The 18663-nt window shown below is 42.2% G+C and overlaps 1 protein-coding gene across 1 annotated transcript in view; it reads left to right on the top strand.

The window, feature by feature from the left end:
- Positions 1-14071, top strand: part of Gsdme (gasdermin E) — a 47282-nt gene extending 33211 nt beyond the window's left edge. The window contains exons 6-10 of the mRNA XM_090332776.1: positions 1497-1661; positions 3937-4067; positions 5667-5868; positions 7931-8004; positions 11510-14071. Of these exons, the coding sequence (XP_090188902.1) occupies positions 1497-1661; positions 3937-4067; positions 5667-5868; positions 7931-8004; positions 11510-11740 (803 nt within the window). The 3' untranslated portion in view covers positions 11741-14071. The remainder of the gene's footprint in view (positions 1-1496; positions 1662-3936; positions 4068-5666; positions 5869-7930; positions 8005-11509) is intronic.
- The last annotated feature ends 4592 nt before the right edge of the window (positions 14072-18663 follow it).

The raw sequence follows: 18663 nt of genomic DNA, 5'->3' as shown, positions 1-18663 counted from the left end.
ATTGATAGTCCCACAAACCTTCCTGCCTGTGCTGGCTTTGAACCTTGATCCTCTGGTCTCTCTACTGAGTGTAGGATGACAGGTGTGAGCCACCAGCATCTGGCTTATTTCAGCACCTTTAAGCAATAATGGTTTACTGTATTGACCAGTTTTGCCTTGGTATAAATAGATGCATATAAGATGCATTACTTCTTGTCTTCTTTTTAAAAAATAATTTTTTTTTTGCCAGTCCTGGGCTTGAGCTCAGGGCCTGAGCACTGTCTTTGGATCTTTCTCAAGGCTAGAGCTCTACCACTTGAGCCTCAGCACCACTTCTGGCTTTTTCTAAGTATGTTCAAGGAATTGAACCTGGGTTTTTGTGCATGCTAGGCAAGCACTCTACCACTAGGCCAAACTCCAGGCCTTAAAAAATATTTTTTATTGTAATTAATAAAAGGGTTACATGATATTTGCCAGATAGAAGGTGCATTAATTCACATACATTGATACCTTTTCACATGTCTTGGTCCCCATTACCCTCCCCCCCACCCCCCCATGTTGGTTTTCCCCCCTTCCCTATCCAATTTCAAATAACCAAATACAAATATATCCAATATATCAGATAACAAAGTGAGATACTGTAACAATATGAGATAACCAAGGGACAGCAAAAGAGATGAGAGATAACATAGTACTTTAAGGAAAACAATCATTCATTATATGGCTTTTGTTTCAGTATCCTGGAGGTCCTTTCAATTAGCTTCATACTTGTCTTTTTGCTCCATGTAATATTTGTGTGATACACTCATCCTATCACAGAATGTTTCTTTTTATGGCTGTATCATTGTCTTTACTAACACAGAAGCTAGGATCCTAAATAAAATAAAAAAGAAGCTAGGACTTGTAAAGATGTAACTAAATGGCTGACTGTACACCAAAATATACTGACTATATGACAATGTATATGAATATAACAAGTGTCACATTCCTCAATTTTGTTGATCATAGTGGATGTTATTTGTCTGTTTAGAGTTGTTTGTTCAGATCGGGAGATTATACTCCCAACATGTGAAAGACCAGAGGCTTTCTACTTGTCTGGACATCCAGAGTGAGAGCACTCAAGAGACAGGGCAGACCAGAGGGATGGCACTCCAGAAACAGGGCCCTCTAAAGAGAGAACACTCAGACAACAGGCACTGCAGGAGAGGGCACTCCACAGAAAGGGGACACAGAACAGTTTAGAGAGTGTGAGTGTAGTCCAAGAGAAAGGAACTAGACAGGGCACTCCAGGTGAGAGCGCTAGAGAGACTGCTCTTGAGAGCTTTGGACTCAGAACAGCTACTGAGGGTGCATTTGTAGGTAGTGGTTACGTTTTTGATCAGGCTGCAGAAAGTGGGTAGGAAGTGGTTGTGTGTGGATATGTCTCTGCTCCACCCTGAGTGAGGTAAAGGTAGGGGAAGCTGTGTGCAAGCTAGGCTGATGCCATGCCTGGCCTGTCTTTTCCTTCTGCACTACAGAATTCTGCCTCCTCCAAGAGAAGCATGGTGGCTTTGAGCATGAGAGGAAAGTTGACGACATCTACCTGGACACCCTGGACTACAGAGACATTACGTTTGTGGACATGGCAGATGCCGGGCATGAGTCATCTTCCGACCATGGACCCTTGCATGTTTTTAAAAAAGGTATTGCTAGCTCAGTGGGGTGTGGCCCATGGAGGCTACGAAACCCTTCTGCTCCAAGAGGTGATAAGGGTTCCTGGGCTCAGTGACTCATTGTGAACATTGCCAGGTAGTATCTCTAATCTGAAGCCTGGTCTACTCAGCAGGAATCCCCTTGGGTTGGGCTAAGGGCCTGGGGAGTGAAGCACCATCCTTCCCTGTAACCACCGAAGCTTGCTGATGATGAATAATGAGTGAGCAGCCAGGCTAGAGAACCCACCTTTTGGACCGCTTTCCATTGTATCCCAGGCTTCACTGGCAAGAGCAGTGATGCTTTGTCAGCATCCCAGGCACAGTGCTCTGTGGGATGGCCACTTGGTGTGAAGAGGAAGAGGGCCAGGACTCCTGAGGAGCCCACGGAACATTGTGGTTTTCTAGATTGGTTTCTTTTCGATAAGGTTTCAGACTGCAGCATCCCGTAGGAGATGGAGATGACAGACAAGTAATTAGATAAGAACTCACGGCAGGGCATTTCATGCCTATAATCCTAGTTACTCAGGAAGCTGAGTTGTGAGGGTTGAGGTCTGAAGCCAGCCTGTGCAGGAGTCTTTGAGATTATTTCCAATTAACCAGCAAAAATCCAGAAGTGAAGGTGTGGCTCATGTGGTAGAGCATCCACCAGCCTTGAGTAAAAATGCCGAGTTCAAGCCCCAATGCATGCTGGGGTGTACACACACACACACACACACACACACACACACACAATGAAAAAGTGAGCGGTGGCTTCTTCCTGGGGCTTCCATGTATTCTGGATAAAAGGATGTTTTTTTGTTACAGAATGCTGTTGTTGGAAGGTTCGGCAATGAAAACCAGTCTCGTTCTTCCTATTGATAATATAGAAAGGGACTGCACTGCAGCTGGGTTTTCCTTGATAGTGGACTATTCTAGATGGCTGTGGTGTGGTGGCAGCCAGGCATGTTGGGCAGGGGTGGGTGGCCTTACCTTTTGCTCAAGTCAGGACTCTAGGACATCTACTTGTGTTTGTTCCTGAATAGGTCAGATTACTGCACTTCTCTCTCCTCTTTTCTCTCTCCCTTCTCTACTTCTCCCGTCTCTTTCTCCACCCTCTTCCCCTGGCTTTGGGCAGCATTTCTGTATTAGTATACTGCTCTGCATAGGCAAACATGTTTTTTTGAAAAAACAATATTTTAATATAGAAAATCTAAAATTAAATCAGATATTATACTCTAGTATGTTTTTCTGAAATAGATATCAAGATACAATACTAAAAGTTAAATAATGGGCCGGGAGCATAGCCTAGTGGTAGAGTGCTCATGTAACATGCATGAAGCCCTGGGTTTGATTCCTTGGTGCCATATACACAGAAAAAGCCAGCTGTGGCTCAAGTGACAGAGAGCTATCCTTGATCAGAAAGTGTCCAAAGACAGTGCCCAGGCCCTGAGCTCAAGCCCCAGACTGGCCAAAAAAAATACCTAGAAATAAATGCCTTATTTTCTAAAAAATATTCATTGGGCTCAACTTACTAGAAGCGTGTGTGCTGGCACTGAAGCTTGAATTCAAGGCCTAGCTGCTGTGCTTAGTGTTTTTGCTCAAGGCTGGCACTCTACCACTTAAGGCACAATTCTGAGTCTTGGAGACATTCTTGTCCAGGCTTACTTTGAACCATGATCCTTAGAGCTCAGCCTTGTGAAAAGCGAGGATTACAGGGGAGAGCCACAAGCACCTGGCTGAGGAGCTGTTGACTACCCTTAAAATAGAACAGAGAAGGGAGAGGCTCTCAGGAAGCCCCCACCAATGGACCCAGTGCACACCTTGAGTAGATGAGAATTTCCTTGTTTGCCAGGACCATGTGGGTACCAGTACTTTTGAGAAAGGGGTGTTCAACACGAAAGATACATTATGAAAATGCATTAAGTAATGTGCTTTGGAATTTGCATGTTTCTAACATAGGCTCTGTAATTCAGCATTGAGAAGTCTGCTAGCAGGGAGTTGGACTCTTTAGTTGGTTAGACTTGATAATGTAATCCGGGAACAGGAAGCCTGCACTGCAAACCTGGGCCTCCCTCTTCCTTTCTCCTCTCTCCCTTTTGGGAGTTTGCCAGGTTACTGGAGAAGTTGCAGGCTTGTTTTACTGAGTGCCATGTATTTGAGTTGGTGTGGCAGGTGGCAGCGAGATGTGTGTGAGGGGATGGGTGGGGAGAAGCTGTAAGAAGCCGGCATTGCTGTGTTCCGACATGTGCACAGCAGGCAGGGCACTGGGTCTGTTCTGTCTCCACAGAGACCCTGGACCTGGAGAGGAAGTTCCACCCCTTCGTGGAGCTGCCGGAGCAGCAGCGGACAGCTGTGTGGCATCTGTTACAGCAGTCCATCCTGCTGGATGAGGAGTTCCTGGTGGCCCTAGAGCAAGTGGTGAGACATACAGCTCCTGCTAGGTGTCACTGCTGCTCAGTAGATGGAGCTGGAATGAAATGGTGCTGTTTCCCCACCTCTTTTCAACTCTTTTTGTCTGCGTTAGTTTACAGGTTTTGAATTTTGAACTGCACAAAGGCAACTGACTTTAGGCAGAGAGGGGTGTATAAGTTTCTCAGGGCTGCTACAAGTGACCAGCCACACACAGAAATGTGTTCTCGGGAATCCTGGAGACCAGAAGTAGACATCCTGGTGTAGACAGGGCTGTGCCTCCCCTGGAGATCTAGAAGCAAGCCTTCCTCATCTGGCTGCTGCCATTCCTTGTCTTGTGGCGGTGTCGGTGTGCTCTCTGCTGCTTTCATATGTTCTTTAGAGTGTATCTTGTGTATGTTTGTGTCTCCTTACTGTCTCCTTTAAGGACACAAATCACTGGATCTAGGACCCACCACAATCTAGGGCAATCTCATCTTGAGATCCTTACAAAGAAGCTTGTCTTTGAATCAAGTCTCATTCTGAGATTGCAGGTGGGCAGATGCTGGTTGGGAACTAATCAGCCTAGAATAACCAGGGGCTGTCAGATAAAACCATGACTGCCTCTGCTATTTTGAACAGAGAGCAGAAGAAACTTGTTTTTCAGTATTGCAGCAGGATTTCCTGGGTAGAACAAGTGTCTTAACCATTAGTTTTGCATTTGCAAAACAAATCATTTTTAAGGATCCACTTGCTGTCTCCCCACCCCAAATGCCCAGACTTTTTTGTATGTAAGGTGGCTTTGGAAACCTGCTTTTGTCTTTTGGGTGTCCTACTGTCTGGGGAGTTGGGTTAACTGAATGCTTTGATTTCTGGGATAGTATTTTTCCCTCTTGAAATTGAATTGTGCTGTGGGAATTTCATTCCCAGCCACAGACCTTGAAGGTGTTGAAACAGTTCAATGACCCCCGAACACCTTTGTGTTCTAGAAATGTGGAGCTCAGCCCCAGGAAGAATACAAATTATTCAAAAAGCCAATGATGTTTGCTTCCTAAAATAGCTTTTTCCAAGAAGAAAATGTCAAGCCCGCTCCCCCTGTGGCCAGAACATCAGCTTTCCAGGTGGCAGGTGGGGAATGGACAGGAGCCAGAGGGCGACTGCTGGGCAGAGTGGCAGCGGTGGGTGTAGGTGAGGCTGGGGACATACTCAATTTAGAGCACTACTCTTTGGAGCCTGAGGACAATAAAGGGCTTTTATGTCCTCTCATCAGTTCTGTGTGTAGCCACTTGTTCTTAATCTCTGGTACAACCCAACATTCTAGAGGCATCGATTCAACATCCCTCTCTGTGGAGGGATGGTACTCAGGCAGGCTTTACCAGTCTCATTAGGAGGAAATGTCACAAGGGTGAGTAGGTAAAGGGCACAGCATCTTGTTTCACCTGGGAGGTAAAGAACATGGGGGGGGTGTGTGTGTGTGTGTGTGTGTGTGTGTGTGTGTGTGTGTATTGGAGTGTGGTGCCTGGGAGGTAAAGAACATGGGTATGGGTGTGTGTGTGGGTGTGTGTATTGGAATGTGGTGCCTGGCCTCTGGCCTTTATCACAGCCTCGTTTTTTCTCCTTGCCCCACAGTGTGATGACATGTTCAGTGGCCTCTGGTCCCCACAGGCAGTGTTGGCTGTAGGTGGGCTGAAAGCTGCTCAGCAGCAGGACTTGACGGCCTTCCTGGGGCTGGTGGGGTGCAGGGTACAGAGTGAGTGTCCTGGCCCTGAAGACAAGATCAGCAACCAGAAGCTCTTTGCTACAGCCTACTTCCTGGTCAGCGCACTTGCAGGTATGGAAACAGAAGAGAAGCTGCTGCAATGTGGAAGTCAGGTTGCTTTGTGGGAAGTTTGGTAATTAATGCAAGTTCCTCCTTTCCAGTCAGAGAGGGTAAGAGGCAGAGGCCAGAGGAGAATTCTAGACTCCAGCAATGGAGAAAACTTACTGTCCACCTTGGGCCTCTTTTGCTTTTGGAAGAGCTGTTTCCCCCAGTCCTTCTCTTTACAGATTTGTCACCCCCGACCCTGGCAGCCCAAGGCTTAGCAGCAGCCCCTCCCCCTCCCAGAGAGCCAGCAGCCCCCCCACCTCCCCCTCCCAGCGAGCCAGCAGCCCCATGGCTCCTACCATACTGACCACCCAACCCTGGCTGTTCACCTGTCTGCTTCTCCTATCCTCAGGGTCAGAGACTCTAGGGGTTGTGCCCCTTGGTGAGGAAGCTGGGTACACTGTTACTTCTTGGGAAGAAGTGGCCGAGCAGCCCAGCTGCCCTGCTTAGCCCCATCATTCCTTCTCTAGGTAGTATGAAAACTCCTTTATCTTCCCATGGGCAGCTGAGGGCCTTGTCAGGGTGCAGGTACCACAGTTGAAGGCACTATTAATCTCTGCAGGATCCTGTTTGCTCTTTTGAGAATGAGCCATGCTCTCCTGTCCCCAGACCATAGGTTCAGTGACAAGCTGCCTTTTTACTTCATTATTTTTAGTAACCCATTCACAAGTTCATTTACATAGACTGGAAGACAATTACAGTAATTCTTAGCTTTCATGGCAACAGATGTCATCTTTAAGTTTATCCATCTTAGGAGACTCCATTAAAACTGAAAGTGGTATAAAAACACATGCAGAGTGAAATCCAGGCAGGGGGAGCAGTGACTGCAAAGGCCCTGGGGTATGGATGACTGGGTTGATCAAAGAGGTTATTACCAGAATATAAGCTTGAGAGATAGGCTGAAGCCTGCTTGCCATGGTCTTGTGTGCCGGGTAAATGAATGAGGTTGCTGGGGAAACTCATTATGGCATCTGGAGTGAGGCCAATTAAGGTACTTCATAAAATTAGCATACATTAGCATACATGCTGTTTTTAAAAATATATACAAGGATGCGAATGGTTGCAGGTGAGAGCAATTCCTGAGCCGGCACCACCCCTTCCTCCCGGGTGCTTCGACAGGTGATGTTTCAGCTCAGCTTGTACCTGATGAATTGAGGTTATTTTTAGGCACCGTAGCTTTTTTTTCCTTGGCCAGTCCTGGGGCTTGAACTCCACACCTGGGCACAGTCCCTGAGCTGCTTTTGCTGAAGGCTAGTGTTCTACCACTTGAGCCACAGCACCACTAACAGCTTTTCTGTTTATGTGGTACTGAGGAATTGAACCCAGGGCTTCATGCATGCTAGGCAGGCACTCTATCACTAGGCCACATTCCCAGCCCCATTACTGTAGCTGTTTTATTTTGGGAGTATCTTAATATCTCTTTGGAATAACAGACTTGATTTCCTTTGTCCTGGGAATGGACAGGGCCCTTGTCGCAGAGGCCACAGTGATGCCACAGCTTTGTCTATGCTGAACAATGCTCCCTAAATGATGTTTGGGGCCATGGGTCAAAAGGACCCTTCATAGCTTTCAGTGTTTGAAAAATGCTTCCTGAAGATAATCTACCATTAAATGAAGAAACTGAGGCTCAAACCATGTCACCGGATGACAGGGTCTTTCTGTTTCCATGCTGAGTCCTTTCTCCCACAATCCACATTGTTCTCCCTGACTGACTGAGAGGAATATGCTCTAGTGACAGGATTCCTGCACATTTCAAAAAGGCCTACTGTGTATTTAGCACCTTACACTCATTTACTGAACAATTATTAAACATTCATTCCTCCTGACTGGCTGGTGAGAAGGTGTAAAAAATAGAAACTAAGCATCATTCAGGGGCATGTTTTTTTTGGTGAGCGAAGGGGCTCAAGCCTTGCTCAATGGCCCAAGCTGGGTGTGTAACTAGTGCTCCTGCCTCCGCCGCCCCACCGCAGAGATGACAGGTACACACCACCACACTGGGCTAGTATGATGCAAATTTTGTTTCCTGCAGAAATGCCAGATAATGTTGCTGCTCTTCTGAGTACTTGCTGTAAACTCCAGATGATTCCTACGCTGTGCTGCTTGGTAAGAACATGGGGTGGGGGGTCTTTGGCATAGGAATGGGGAAATAGGGTGGTGGAGGGGAGACTCTACATCTAATAAGACATCATCTATAACAGCTCCAGGGCAGCTCAGAGGTGTCACTGACCCCGACACTGCAGGGGCACATACTCGGGAGGCTAGAGCCTGCCCACGGCCAGTTATTTTCCCCACAGCTTGGAGTTCTAGGGCATGAATACAGTCTGATAACCCTCTCTGTTATGGTGGCAGTGCTTACTTACACTTTTGTTATAAAAACTATCATTAGAATGAGTTAGTGGCGAGCTGAACAGCAGCTCTTTTAGAGCTACTCCAATGTGTAGTATCTGAGTGCTCAGCAGTTCACAAGCCAGCCTTCCTGAGATTCACTAGTGACATTGAGAATGTATGGAAGGAAGTCCTGCTCTGTAGCCAGTGGCACAAACGTAACTGGGATTTCAGAATCGAAGGTACTCTGCTCTCCACCTGTAGTGGTATTTTTCCTTCAACATACTGTATGTGTGGTGGGGCTTGAACCCAGGGCCTTTGAACTGGGAAGAGAGAATCCATAATTCTTAGTTCAGCATGGGCCAAATAGTTACACTGAATATGTAGTGGTGGTTTTTGTGCTGGGCTAGTATTAGAGCTTGAACTCAGGGCATTAGCACTGTCCTTTAGCTTTTTCACTCAAGGCTGGTGCTCTACCACTTGGGATTCAAAGTATGATCCTCAGCCTCCTGAGCAGCTAAGATTATAGACATGAACCACTGGTTCCTACCAAGTTGTAGATTGTGTGTGCTGGTCCTGGTTCAAACTCAGAACTTTTGCACTGTCCCTGAGTTCTTGTGCTGAAAGCTACTGCTCTACCCCAGCTGACTTTACACCAGGAAGCTGAGATCTGAGGATCTTGGTTCATACTACTGGTACCTGGTAAAGTACAGATTTTTTTTTTTTAACTTTTTTTTTGTCATTGGGCCTGAACTCTTCAGCACAAGGCTAGTCACAGCGCCACTTCCAGTTTTCTGGTGGTTAATTTGGAGGTAAGAATCTCAAGAACTTTTGTGCTGGGCTGGCTTTGAACCACAGTCTTCAGATCTCAGCCTCCTGAGTAGCTAGGATAACAAATCTACTGGCGCACAGCTAAGGTATAGAAATGGGCTACTTGACTTTCTGCATTTTTTTTTTTAGACTAGTCCTGTGGCATGAACTTAGGGCCTGAGCACTGTCTTTGGGCCACAGCACCACTTTAGAAGAGATTAAACTGGGTCTTCGTGCATGCTAGGCAAGCATTCTACCACCAGGCCAAACTCATTAATCTGATCTCAAGTGCCTTTTCCACAGTTCTTGCTTCACCCATTTGATTGCATCATGAGCTGAGTTCCACAGCCCTGTGACCCCACCCACACCTGCAGGATCTAGGGAGCGTCTTCCTAGCCTAGAACATTACAATATTCATTGAGACTTTACCCACTCTTGTCAGTTCAGCCCAATCCAATTATCAGGGGCCCCAATACCCACTGCACTCACTTGACAGGAACTAGGGGAGGTCTGAAAGTACAAAAAAGCCCTAGCATGGTTTAAGTAGTAGAACAAGGAGTGTTTGGCTTCAAGCCCTAGCATCACCACGCTTGTCCTTGGGAACTAGAGGGAAGGCACCTCTAAGTAGGCTCAAAATGCAGGAAGCTTTCCTAAGGATATTACATCCATGCAATCAAGTTCTACAGCCATATACCAAATCTACCTACACCTGAGCTGCAGGACCCAGGAAAGGCTCTCCCATGTCCTGCATTCAGCCCTGCACCACACACACTGGACAACCAGGGAACAATCTCAATGGCTCACAGACTGAATCACAGCTCTTCACGCCCAAAGTCTGGGTAACACTTGTGCTTGTCCATTGGGTCAAGTAGGTACTAGCTGGACCCACAGCTCCACAAAAGTGGCTATCAGTACTACAAGCCTCAGCAACTGCCATCTCCCCCATGAGACCTATTAAAGTTCCTAAGTACTTTTCCCCTTAACTCCATGGCTACTGGAGCAATGTCTGTGCTCACCCTGGAGAATCTGGAGAAGGTCGCGTCCTTCCCTGTATCTCTAGATCTGTAGGAGTGATGCCATAGGCTCAGGTATCAACTCACCTGTGTTAGCCTTGAGGGGTCTGGGTAAATAAAAGTCCCCTCAACATGCCACACCAAGACTTCATAGCTACAAGTCCTAGTATCAAGGATCAATTCTGTGAGGCCTGGCGAAACACACCATTGGCAGGCAATGTCTGCTTCACATGAACCAGTCTACAGTAGAGACTATTGAGACACCCAAACATTGATTTCTTTGGTCCATGTCAGCCTAGGGCAGTGTGGAAGAGGTGAATGAACATCAAGAAGCATCACAACAGAAGAGGGATTATTTCCTAACATAGCAAGGTATTTGTTTAAAGAATCATTTTAGTTAAAAAGAATGCCATGCTATTGTTTAAAGAGATGAAAAGCCATCTTACCTAAAATTAATTACATCAAATTACTATAACATACTATTTAAGATCACAAATATGAAGATGTGGTATTTATATACAATGAAATTCTATACTGCTGTCAGAACGACATTGCCCCATTTGTAAAGAAATGGAAAGACTTGGAAAAAATATTAAGACTCAAAGGAACATAGGCTCATTGGTTTCCCTCATTTGTCATAATCAGTAGAAATCTTGGGCTCTCCTAGCAGAGATTTACAATAGAACAAAACCTAGATACAGAAGGCCAGATAGTATAATGCTAAATGAAAGGACCTCCAGGATATCGAAACAAAAGCCAAATAATGAGTGATTGTTGTCCTTAAATGTACTGTTCTCATCTTTTTTGCTGTCCCTTGGTTATCTCATATTTTTACAGTATTTCACCTTATTATCTGATATTGTATATATTCTTAATTGGTTATTTGAAATTGGATAGGGAAGGGGGGAAAACAAGATGAGGGGTAAGGGTGGGGGGAAGGGAAATGGGGACCAAGACATGTGAAAGGGTATCAATGTATGTGAAATAATGCACCTTCTATTAATTACAATAAAAAAATATATGGGAAAAAACCCGTCAAAAGTACTTTTGAGTAATAAAGTACTGCAAAAACTTGATAATATGAATGGCCTGTCCTAAATAGTGTCATAAATGGAAGACCACACACAAAAAAAGATCACAAATATGTTTCAAGACAAAAAAACCTAGACAACTTTACATAACAGTGTATAACAAAGTACTTTGGACCTTTCTGATGTTGGAGTTACTGGGCCTAGAAGGCATAGGTGAGAGTGGGGATTTTGAGGACTAATTGGATAAAAATCAGGTTTAAGGTTCTGGCCTGGAACAAAATATATCTTATTACATCTTAATGGTTTTCCTGCTCCATTTGGTGAATTAAAAATCAGTTGCTTTTTTCATAATTACAGAGCAGTGCATTAGCATCTAAATCCATGGATTTTCTATGGCATTTTAAAATGAGCTTACATTTGTCATTCCAGTTGCATGCTCTGTCTGATGATGAAATATGTGATCTTGAAGACCCAGCATTGGCTCCTCTGAAAGACACAGAGAGGTTTGGAATTGTGCAGCGCTTGTTTGCCTTGGTCGACATTAACCTGGAGAGAATGCAGTCATCTGTGAAAGCCGTCATCCCCAAGGACTCTGAAGTCCTTCCTCTAATTCTCTGTATTTCCTTGAGTGGACTTCGTGCTCTAGGCAGGGAACACTAGTTGCCTGTCAGCCATAGTACAGGTTATAGGCCAAGGCTAGCTAAGGTACTACTTTGGGAGTGAGGTCTAATGGCACATGAAGTTGATTGATTAATGAAGCTATATACAAAGCACTTTAAGAGGTGATGTTTTATTTTATGAGTGCTGATAAGTCCTCTTAGAACTACTTTTTGCCAGAGGCCTGTGCTAGATTCTAGCACCTGTGGAGCTGAGATTCTAAGCTAGCTCCTATAATACAAACACATTCCTTGAAAAATAAAGGACCCACCCATGTTTCTTTTATATACACTGTTGACTGTGTTACAAAATAGGAATCTTTGAACACTTCAATCTAAAACTCATTTTAAATTGTGAATACCATGGGAAAGCAATTTCTGTAGCCTCTCAGCAGGTTACATGTTGGTGATTGAAAAATGAACTGTAAATGCTCTGTCTCTAGTGTGTATGAACATGTATATATTGTGTGAACATGTATATATAATATACACACTTTTTTCAAAACCTCTACAAAACAATTATATTTAAGTATTACAATGTTAACTCCTTCCCTGTTGGGAGTCTAGCTAATGTACATTTTATCTGAACATGCATTGATGAGCACACTAATTCCTTTTTTCTTCCTTCAGCAGTTCTGGTGCTTGAACTCCTGTCATTACACTTGTAATTTAGGTGTTCTACCACTTAATCCAGACCTCAAGGCACATGAAGATACTAATTCTATGACTAACGTGGTATTCTTATGAGTTCTGGGCACTTTTGATCGAAGGGAAGTGCATTGTGCCCTTCTGTTTGACGGCTGTCTCCTGAGGGCGGCTGCTCCCAGTGGCAGGCTCTGTTAATTCCCCATCAGGGATCGGAAGGTCCTGGCATGAGGAGTGGCAGCTGCGGGGGAGAAGCACATTAGGATGTGCTCTTTCCTTCCACGCCACCCACGTCCACCTTTTGTTCTTTCATATTTTAAGAAATATGAACAAGGATGAAATAAAGCAAATAAAGCTTTCATCACCTCTTTGAAAATGAGCCTTAGGCAAGTGCTTATTATATGTGGGGGAAAGGATCTAAGTTGCACACTGGTAAGTGACTTGAAAAACAATTACCTTCTACACAAAATGGAAGGAATATACAACTGACGTAACTGCTAAGTTAGTGGCACCATAGGTGACTTATTGTCTGGTTCTCTGTCAATATAAAAAAAAAACTGCAAAGAGAATGTATACCACGAATCTGCTAATATAAAATATATGTATCACAAGAAACTTGTCAGTGTTCATTTGTGTGCAGGGCCTTAAGATGTTTGGATAAGAGGCAAAGGGACTCCTGTATTCCTCTTAGACATCTTTATGGATCATCCAGTATCACATGGAGTAATGAGCATTATGAAAGCTTGGTGGGAGACACACCAGGCACTTTCTCAAGGGTGACGTGTGGACTCTTGGAAATCATCAGTAAAGAGCTGCCCCTCTCCGCTACCTGTTAACAGCTACAGGCCCAGGATTAAACTGCATCGCAGAAATGGCCACTGTAACTAGGCTATCTGCAAACAAGGTACCATGAATCACTGCCCATCTCTCCTACTAAGGAGATGAAGACCTCAACTTTTAACTGGTACTACGTTCTTTCGAGATTTTGTTCTTGTTGTGGCTGTTGCTCATGGATGGAAACTAAGACTTTACGCCTGGTAAATATTCTAACATGCACTTGTATACACTGCACACTGCTTCTCCACCCTGCTGATTTTGTGTATACACTGCAACTGGGGCTTGAACTCTGTGCCTTTTCTCACACAGCCTTTTTTTTTTTTTTACTCACAGCTGGCACTATGCCACTTGAATCACACATTTTTATTTTTGCTGGTTAATTGGAAATAGTCTATGGACTTTTCTGCCTGGACTGGCTTTGAAGCTTGATCCTCCAGGTCTCTATCTCCTAAGTAGCTATCTTCTTAGTTTGGATTCCAAGTGTGAGCCATAATTGCTGGGCTAGCTAATGAGCTTCTAATGCTGTGCTCTTTCTCTCTTGTAACTTGGAAGGTTCATTAGGTTTCTTCTAAGCTTTTGGAAGAAGAAAAAAGGACATTTTAAGTATGACCTCTCATTTATATATATTGCTGCTTCTGGCTTATTGACTAAAGTGCTATAAAGACATTTTTTTTTTTTTGGTCAGTCATGGGACTTGAACTCTAGGCCTAGGCATTAAAGACAACTTTTAAAATCAGGGTGTGGGTGTGGGGTTCCTGTTCAGTGGTAGAATGTGTACTATCTTTGTTGTGTGATAACACTGTTTTATGAGACTCAGAGTTATTCTAGAAGCAATAAATTATTTAACTCACAAGCTCTAAGTGGCATTTACTTTCACTATAGATACTCATTGTTTGTTCTGGAGATGAGAAAGCAGAATGACTAGCAGGAAAAAGAAAAGAACTATTGCTTTTTACCTTTTGTGCATGTACTTAAAAGTCAAATTTATCACACCAATGAATGATCAGCCAATGGTGGAGAAACAATTAGAAATAACTCTTATCTGAATTTTGAGGTTCATTAACTTGACTGAACTGTGACTTTTTTCCTATGAAGAGATGCCTATTAAACTTAACATCATGGCTTAAACAGTGGTGCTACAGAGGTAAGGACCAGCGATTCTACCAATTCTGGATTTGCAGTAGGATTCTTCAATGGAATTCAGTGGTCCTACGAGCACTCCTGAAAGAGCAGAACACACCCTCAACTGTATCCCTGGGGCCGTCTTAAACCCCAAGTGAGGACCTGAATAGTGTTTACCGTCGGCTGTATCACCTTGAGGTAACTTTAAAGGAACTAGGAGATAAGCAAACTCAATTGAAGTCAACATATTTAATAAATAGAAGATTTACCATATCACAATTAGAAATTATTCCTGGCTTCATAACTTAAGGTGATATTAACTGAAGCCCTATGTAACATGGGTAATAGTAAAGATAAAGGTATAAACTTTCATCAACAACTGGAGTCAGGATGCCAGCAGTTATAACTACATTATTTTTACTTTTACCATGATGGTGTATTCAAAATGGTACAGCAGGGTGCTGTTCAATTTGTGCAATCCATGCTCCTTACCTGGCAGTGGGGCCTCTATGATTCTTTGTAGTACACATTGAGAACTCATATTTGATCCTGGGCATTTGCAACTCAGTCTGGGCACACACATGTTAACATGATGAAATATAGTTTTAAAAAGGAAGTAATTTATGAAGAGTTAAAATAAAGATGCAGTTTAAAAATGACACTACCTTAAAATACAAGAGAACTGCCACCTGCAACAGGCCTATCACACATGCTTGCATAAAAACAGACACGATGCCGAATTATTGGCCAAGTGTATTCTTACATGCTTGTGAGTAATATATCCAGTTGCACTACACATAATTAATGCCACCGTTGAAAGTACTGTTTTACCCAGGAACTCCAAATACATTATACATGTTATCACAAAAATTATCACAGCAAATCCCTTGGAACAAAAGGAGGGCAGGTATTATAATTGGTAAGACTGAATCATGGCACAATTGATTTGAAATTAAATAAGTTCTTCCCAAAAGGCTTCTTTCTATCTGGAACCCTGTATTTTTGTAAGGAAATTAAGGTAGAACAATAAACAATACTTTTCTGAATTTAATTTCTCATATATTTTTCTGAAAGGAGATTAGTATCAGCTTTAAGGCAAAACCAGGGCCTTTAAAAATAATCAAACTATTTCAGAATGTTTATTTCAGAATGTCTAATGATTTAAGGAGTAATGAAAGATTTTTAGAAAACCACTTTAATACATTGGTGAATATTTGTATTATTCACACATTTTTGGAGAATAGAATTCTATGCACAGCTGTGTATATATGTACATAAGTATTTATACACATAGCTACAGATACTTAACATTTAAAAAAGAATTACTTATGTACATAAAATTTTAGGTAGAATGACCAGTTTTGTATTTAGTAGAAAGACTACTATAAATTACAAGATCTCAAATCTGTGATTCTGAATAAGACAGTTTTTCAGAAGTTAACCAGGTAAAGTCTGATTATTCAGATTCTGAATTACAGGCTCTCAAATCTGATTCTGAATAAGACAGTTTTTCAGAAGTTAACCATGTAAAATCTGATTATTCAGATTCTGAATTTGCCAAGTCAAAATAACTATACATCGTTCTATGGTGATCTTAACTTTACTCTTTGGATCATGACATTTGTTATACAATAAAATTTTAAAGTAAGGGTTTTATTGTCATTAGGTTAGCATGGGCAAAACAGTACTGGTCATAAATGTTACACCATTGGATTTTATTGCTAATTTGGGTTAAACTGTGGGTGTGTCCTAATAAACCAATCTGCAGTTTTAAAGAAAACTTCTCATAGACTATAATAAGTAAATTTACTAGACTCTACAATCCAGGACATAGACTCATACTAGGTTTCTGATCACAATTTCTGTTTTGGAAAACTATAGTCAGGAACTGTATGAAGTTGGCCAAAATAAAATAACTGATGTACTTGACTTGGGTATCACCTAAATATCAAGAATAACGGGTATCACCTAAATATCAAGAATAACAAGAATGGGGACTTCATAATAAAAGTTGGGTTATAATGAAGGTAAAAATTCTACTCACGTGGCATCCACTCCTTACAGCTAAACGTAGTGGTAAACCAGGGAACATCACCTCCACAGGTAGTTGTACATTTGAAAATGAACATGTATATGAACAGCCATGTTGAGTGCTGGATGTGGATGCTCATCTGGCCACAGGAATCCTTCAGCGTGACGTATCAGCACACCTTGTTTACCTATTTCCAATTATTCAGTAAAGCTATTACAAGGAAGTCTACAATCTCAGACCTCTCCTATAAGAGGAGTACACATTTCCTTGATTATATTACCTGGAAAAATCCTGAGGTGGGGCATCTTAGCTTCAGCACAGCACTGCTGCAGAAATACTCTGGATAAGCTTCTGTGCTGTCATCCCCAGGCTGTGTGAAAAGCTTTCCTGCAGCAGCATGCAGGTGTACTAGAGAAACAGTCCATTTCCTGGGTGTGTGGAACTGGTATTTCTCTTAAGCACACAGTGGGTGGAAACAAGAAGTCACAGGCTTTCACCTCAGTACTGTGCTTTGATTCATGTTTTGAAAAGCCAAGATTTTAGAGCAAATACAGCTTAGCACTTTCCAAAGTTATCAAGAGGAATGATCCATTACGTCACCAATTTCCAGGTTTTAGAAAAAGAATGTGTTTTGGCTATAAAAGTAACAAAACAAAATTCCTATGAAGTTTTCCACTTTAAACAAATATGTAGCCTGACATCTCTGTCACCAGAGTCTTATCAGTATTTAAACATCTACCTCTCCCCCTTTCTTTTGTCAGTGTTGGGGCTTGAACTCAGGACCTGGGCACTGTCCTTGGGCTTTCTCAAAGCTAACACTCCTCCATTTGAGCCATAGTGCCACTTCTGGCCTTTTCTGTTTATCTGGTACCCAGAAATAGATCCTAAGGCTTTGTGATGCTAGGCAAGCACTCTACCACAAGGCCATGAGTGCCACTTCTGGCCTTTTCTGTTTATCTGGTACCCAGAAATAGATCCTAAGGCTTTGTGATGCTAGGCAAGCACTCTACCACAAGGCCATGCTCCCGGCCCACCTAACCCTTTTTTAAAGTATGAAAACTGTATATGAAAATCTAGAAGGGCTACAGAATATGGCTAAATTAGGTAAGCAATGATTTGGACCGCTCAATGTTTTAGGAAAAAAAAATTATACCATGCAAAATCTTCTAAAGGAAGACAGAGGTAAATGTGGGAATTTGTTATATTATGGTTATCAATGCATCTAAAGAACTTTTTCCAAGTCATCAACAAAAAAGTACATTTCCTAAAAGAAATGTTAAACCCTCAAACCATTATTCAATACATATCTTATAATATATATAAAATGATACATATTATATAATGTATCTATGTAATTGTAAAACAGACAAATGTCTAATTTTTGTAAATTATTCAGTGGATTTGATTTCCCCATACAACAAGCATAACAAGTACCCTAACATTCACATCACATTCAAAAGTCCTATGGATCTTTCACAGAAACACTTCCAGTGGTAAACTTAGAGCCATCTTTAAACAACACAGAAATTTGCAGAGGCAGTTTTACTGATCATACCCTTAAAAGTGTAAATTCGTATTTTCCAGGATAAGGCACTCTCTTTAAGTGTGCATGACCTGGCTCAAGTTTCTATACATGTCAGTTAACATCAGCATGTCACATCAACAAATGAAATGAATAATCTTATACAAGAGTACAAGGGATTGCTCTTCATTTTTTCACTAAAGTTAGAAATGAGGGGGGAACTACTTATGGTACAAATTACAGTAATAGATCACTGAAATAATGTAAAATATGTGATACTGGAAAGACTTTTGGAAAGATGATAGATTAACCATAGCACTAATTTTAAAATCCTGATTTTTTAAAAATCTGATTAAGAAGGAGAGGTTGATAAACTACTATTTTCTTCTAATAAGAGCATCTGACCCTTGGCTAGTTACTGAACTAGATGACAGCTTTACAAAACTATTTCAAGTATTCATTATCACAGTGAAAATGTGAGACCAATGGTAAGAGTAAATGATCTGAAAATTCCTTTGATGAAAAAGGTAAGGGTACTAAATCAAAACATATACAAAATGCTTCAACGCATTTCTTTATGTGATATGAATAGAAAGATTATCCATAAAAAGTTAGAAAAATTAAGATTAAATTATATATTAGTACACCTTCTCAACCACACTTTATATAAAAATTCAGAATAGTGTACTGTTATTTCAATCTACACAATAAAAATGCCTTGACTTGGCAGATTATCTTCTATCTGTGCATGTATTTTCTCAGCAGAAGG

Source organism: Megascapheus bottae, chromosome 5, assembly GCF_031878675.1.
Source record: "Megascapheus bottae isolate mThoBot1 chromosome 5, mThoBot2.hap1, whole genome shotgun sequence".
Taxonomy (NCBI): Eukaryota; Metazoa; Chordata; class Mammalia; order Rodentia; family Geomyidae; genus Megascapheus; species Megascapheus bottae.
Note: the sequence above shows the minus strand (reverse complement) of the source record. Positions and strands in the feature narration are given on the sequence as shown.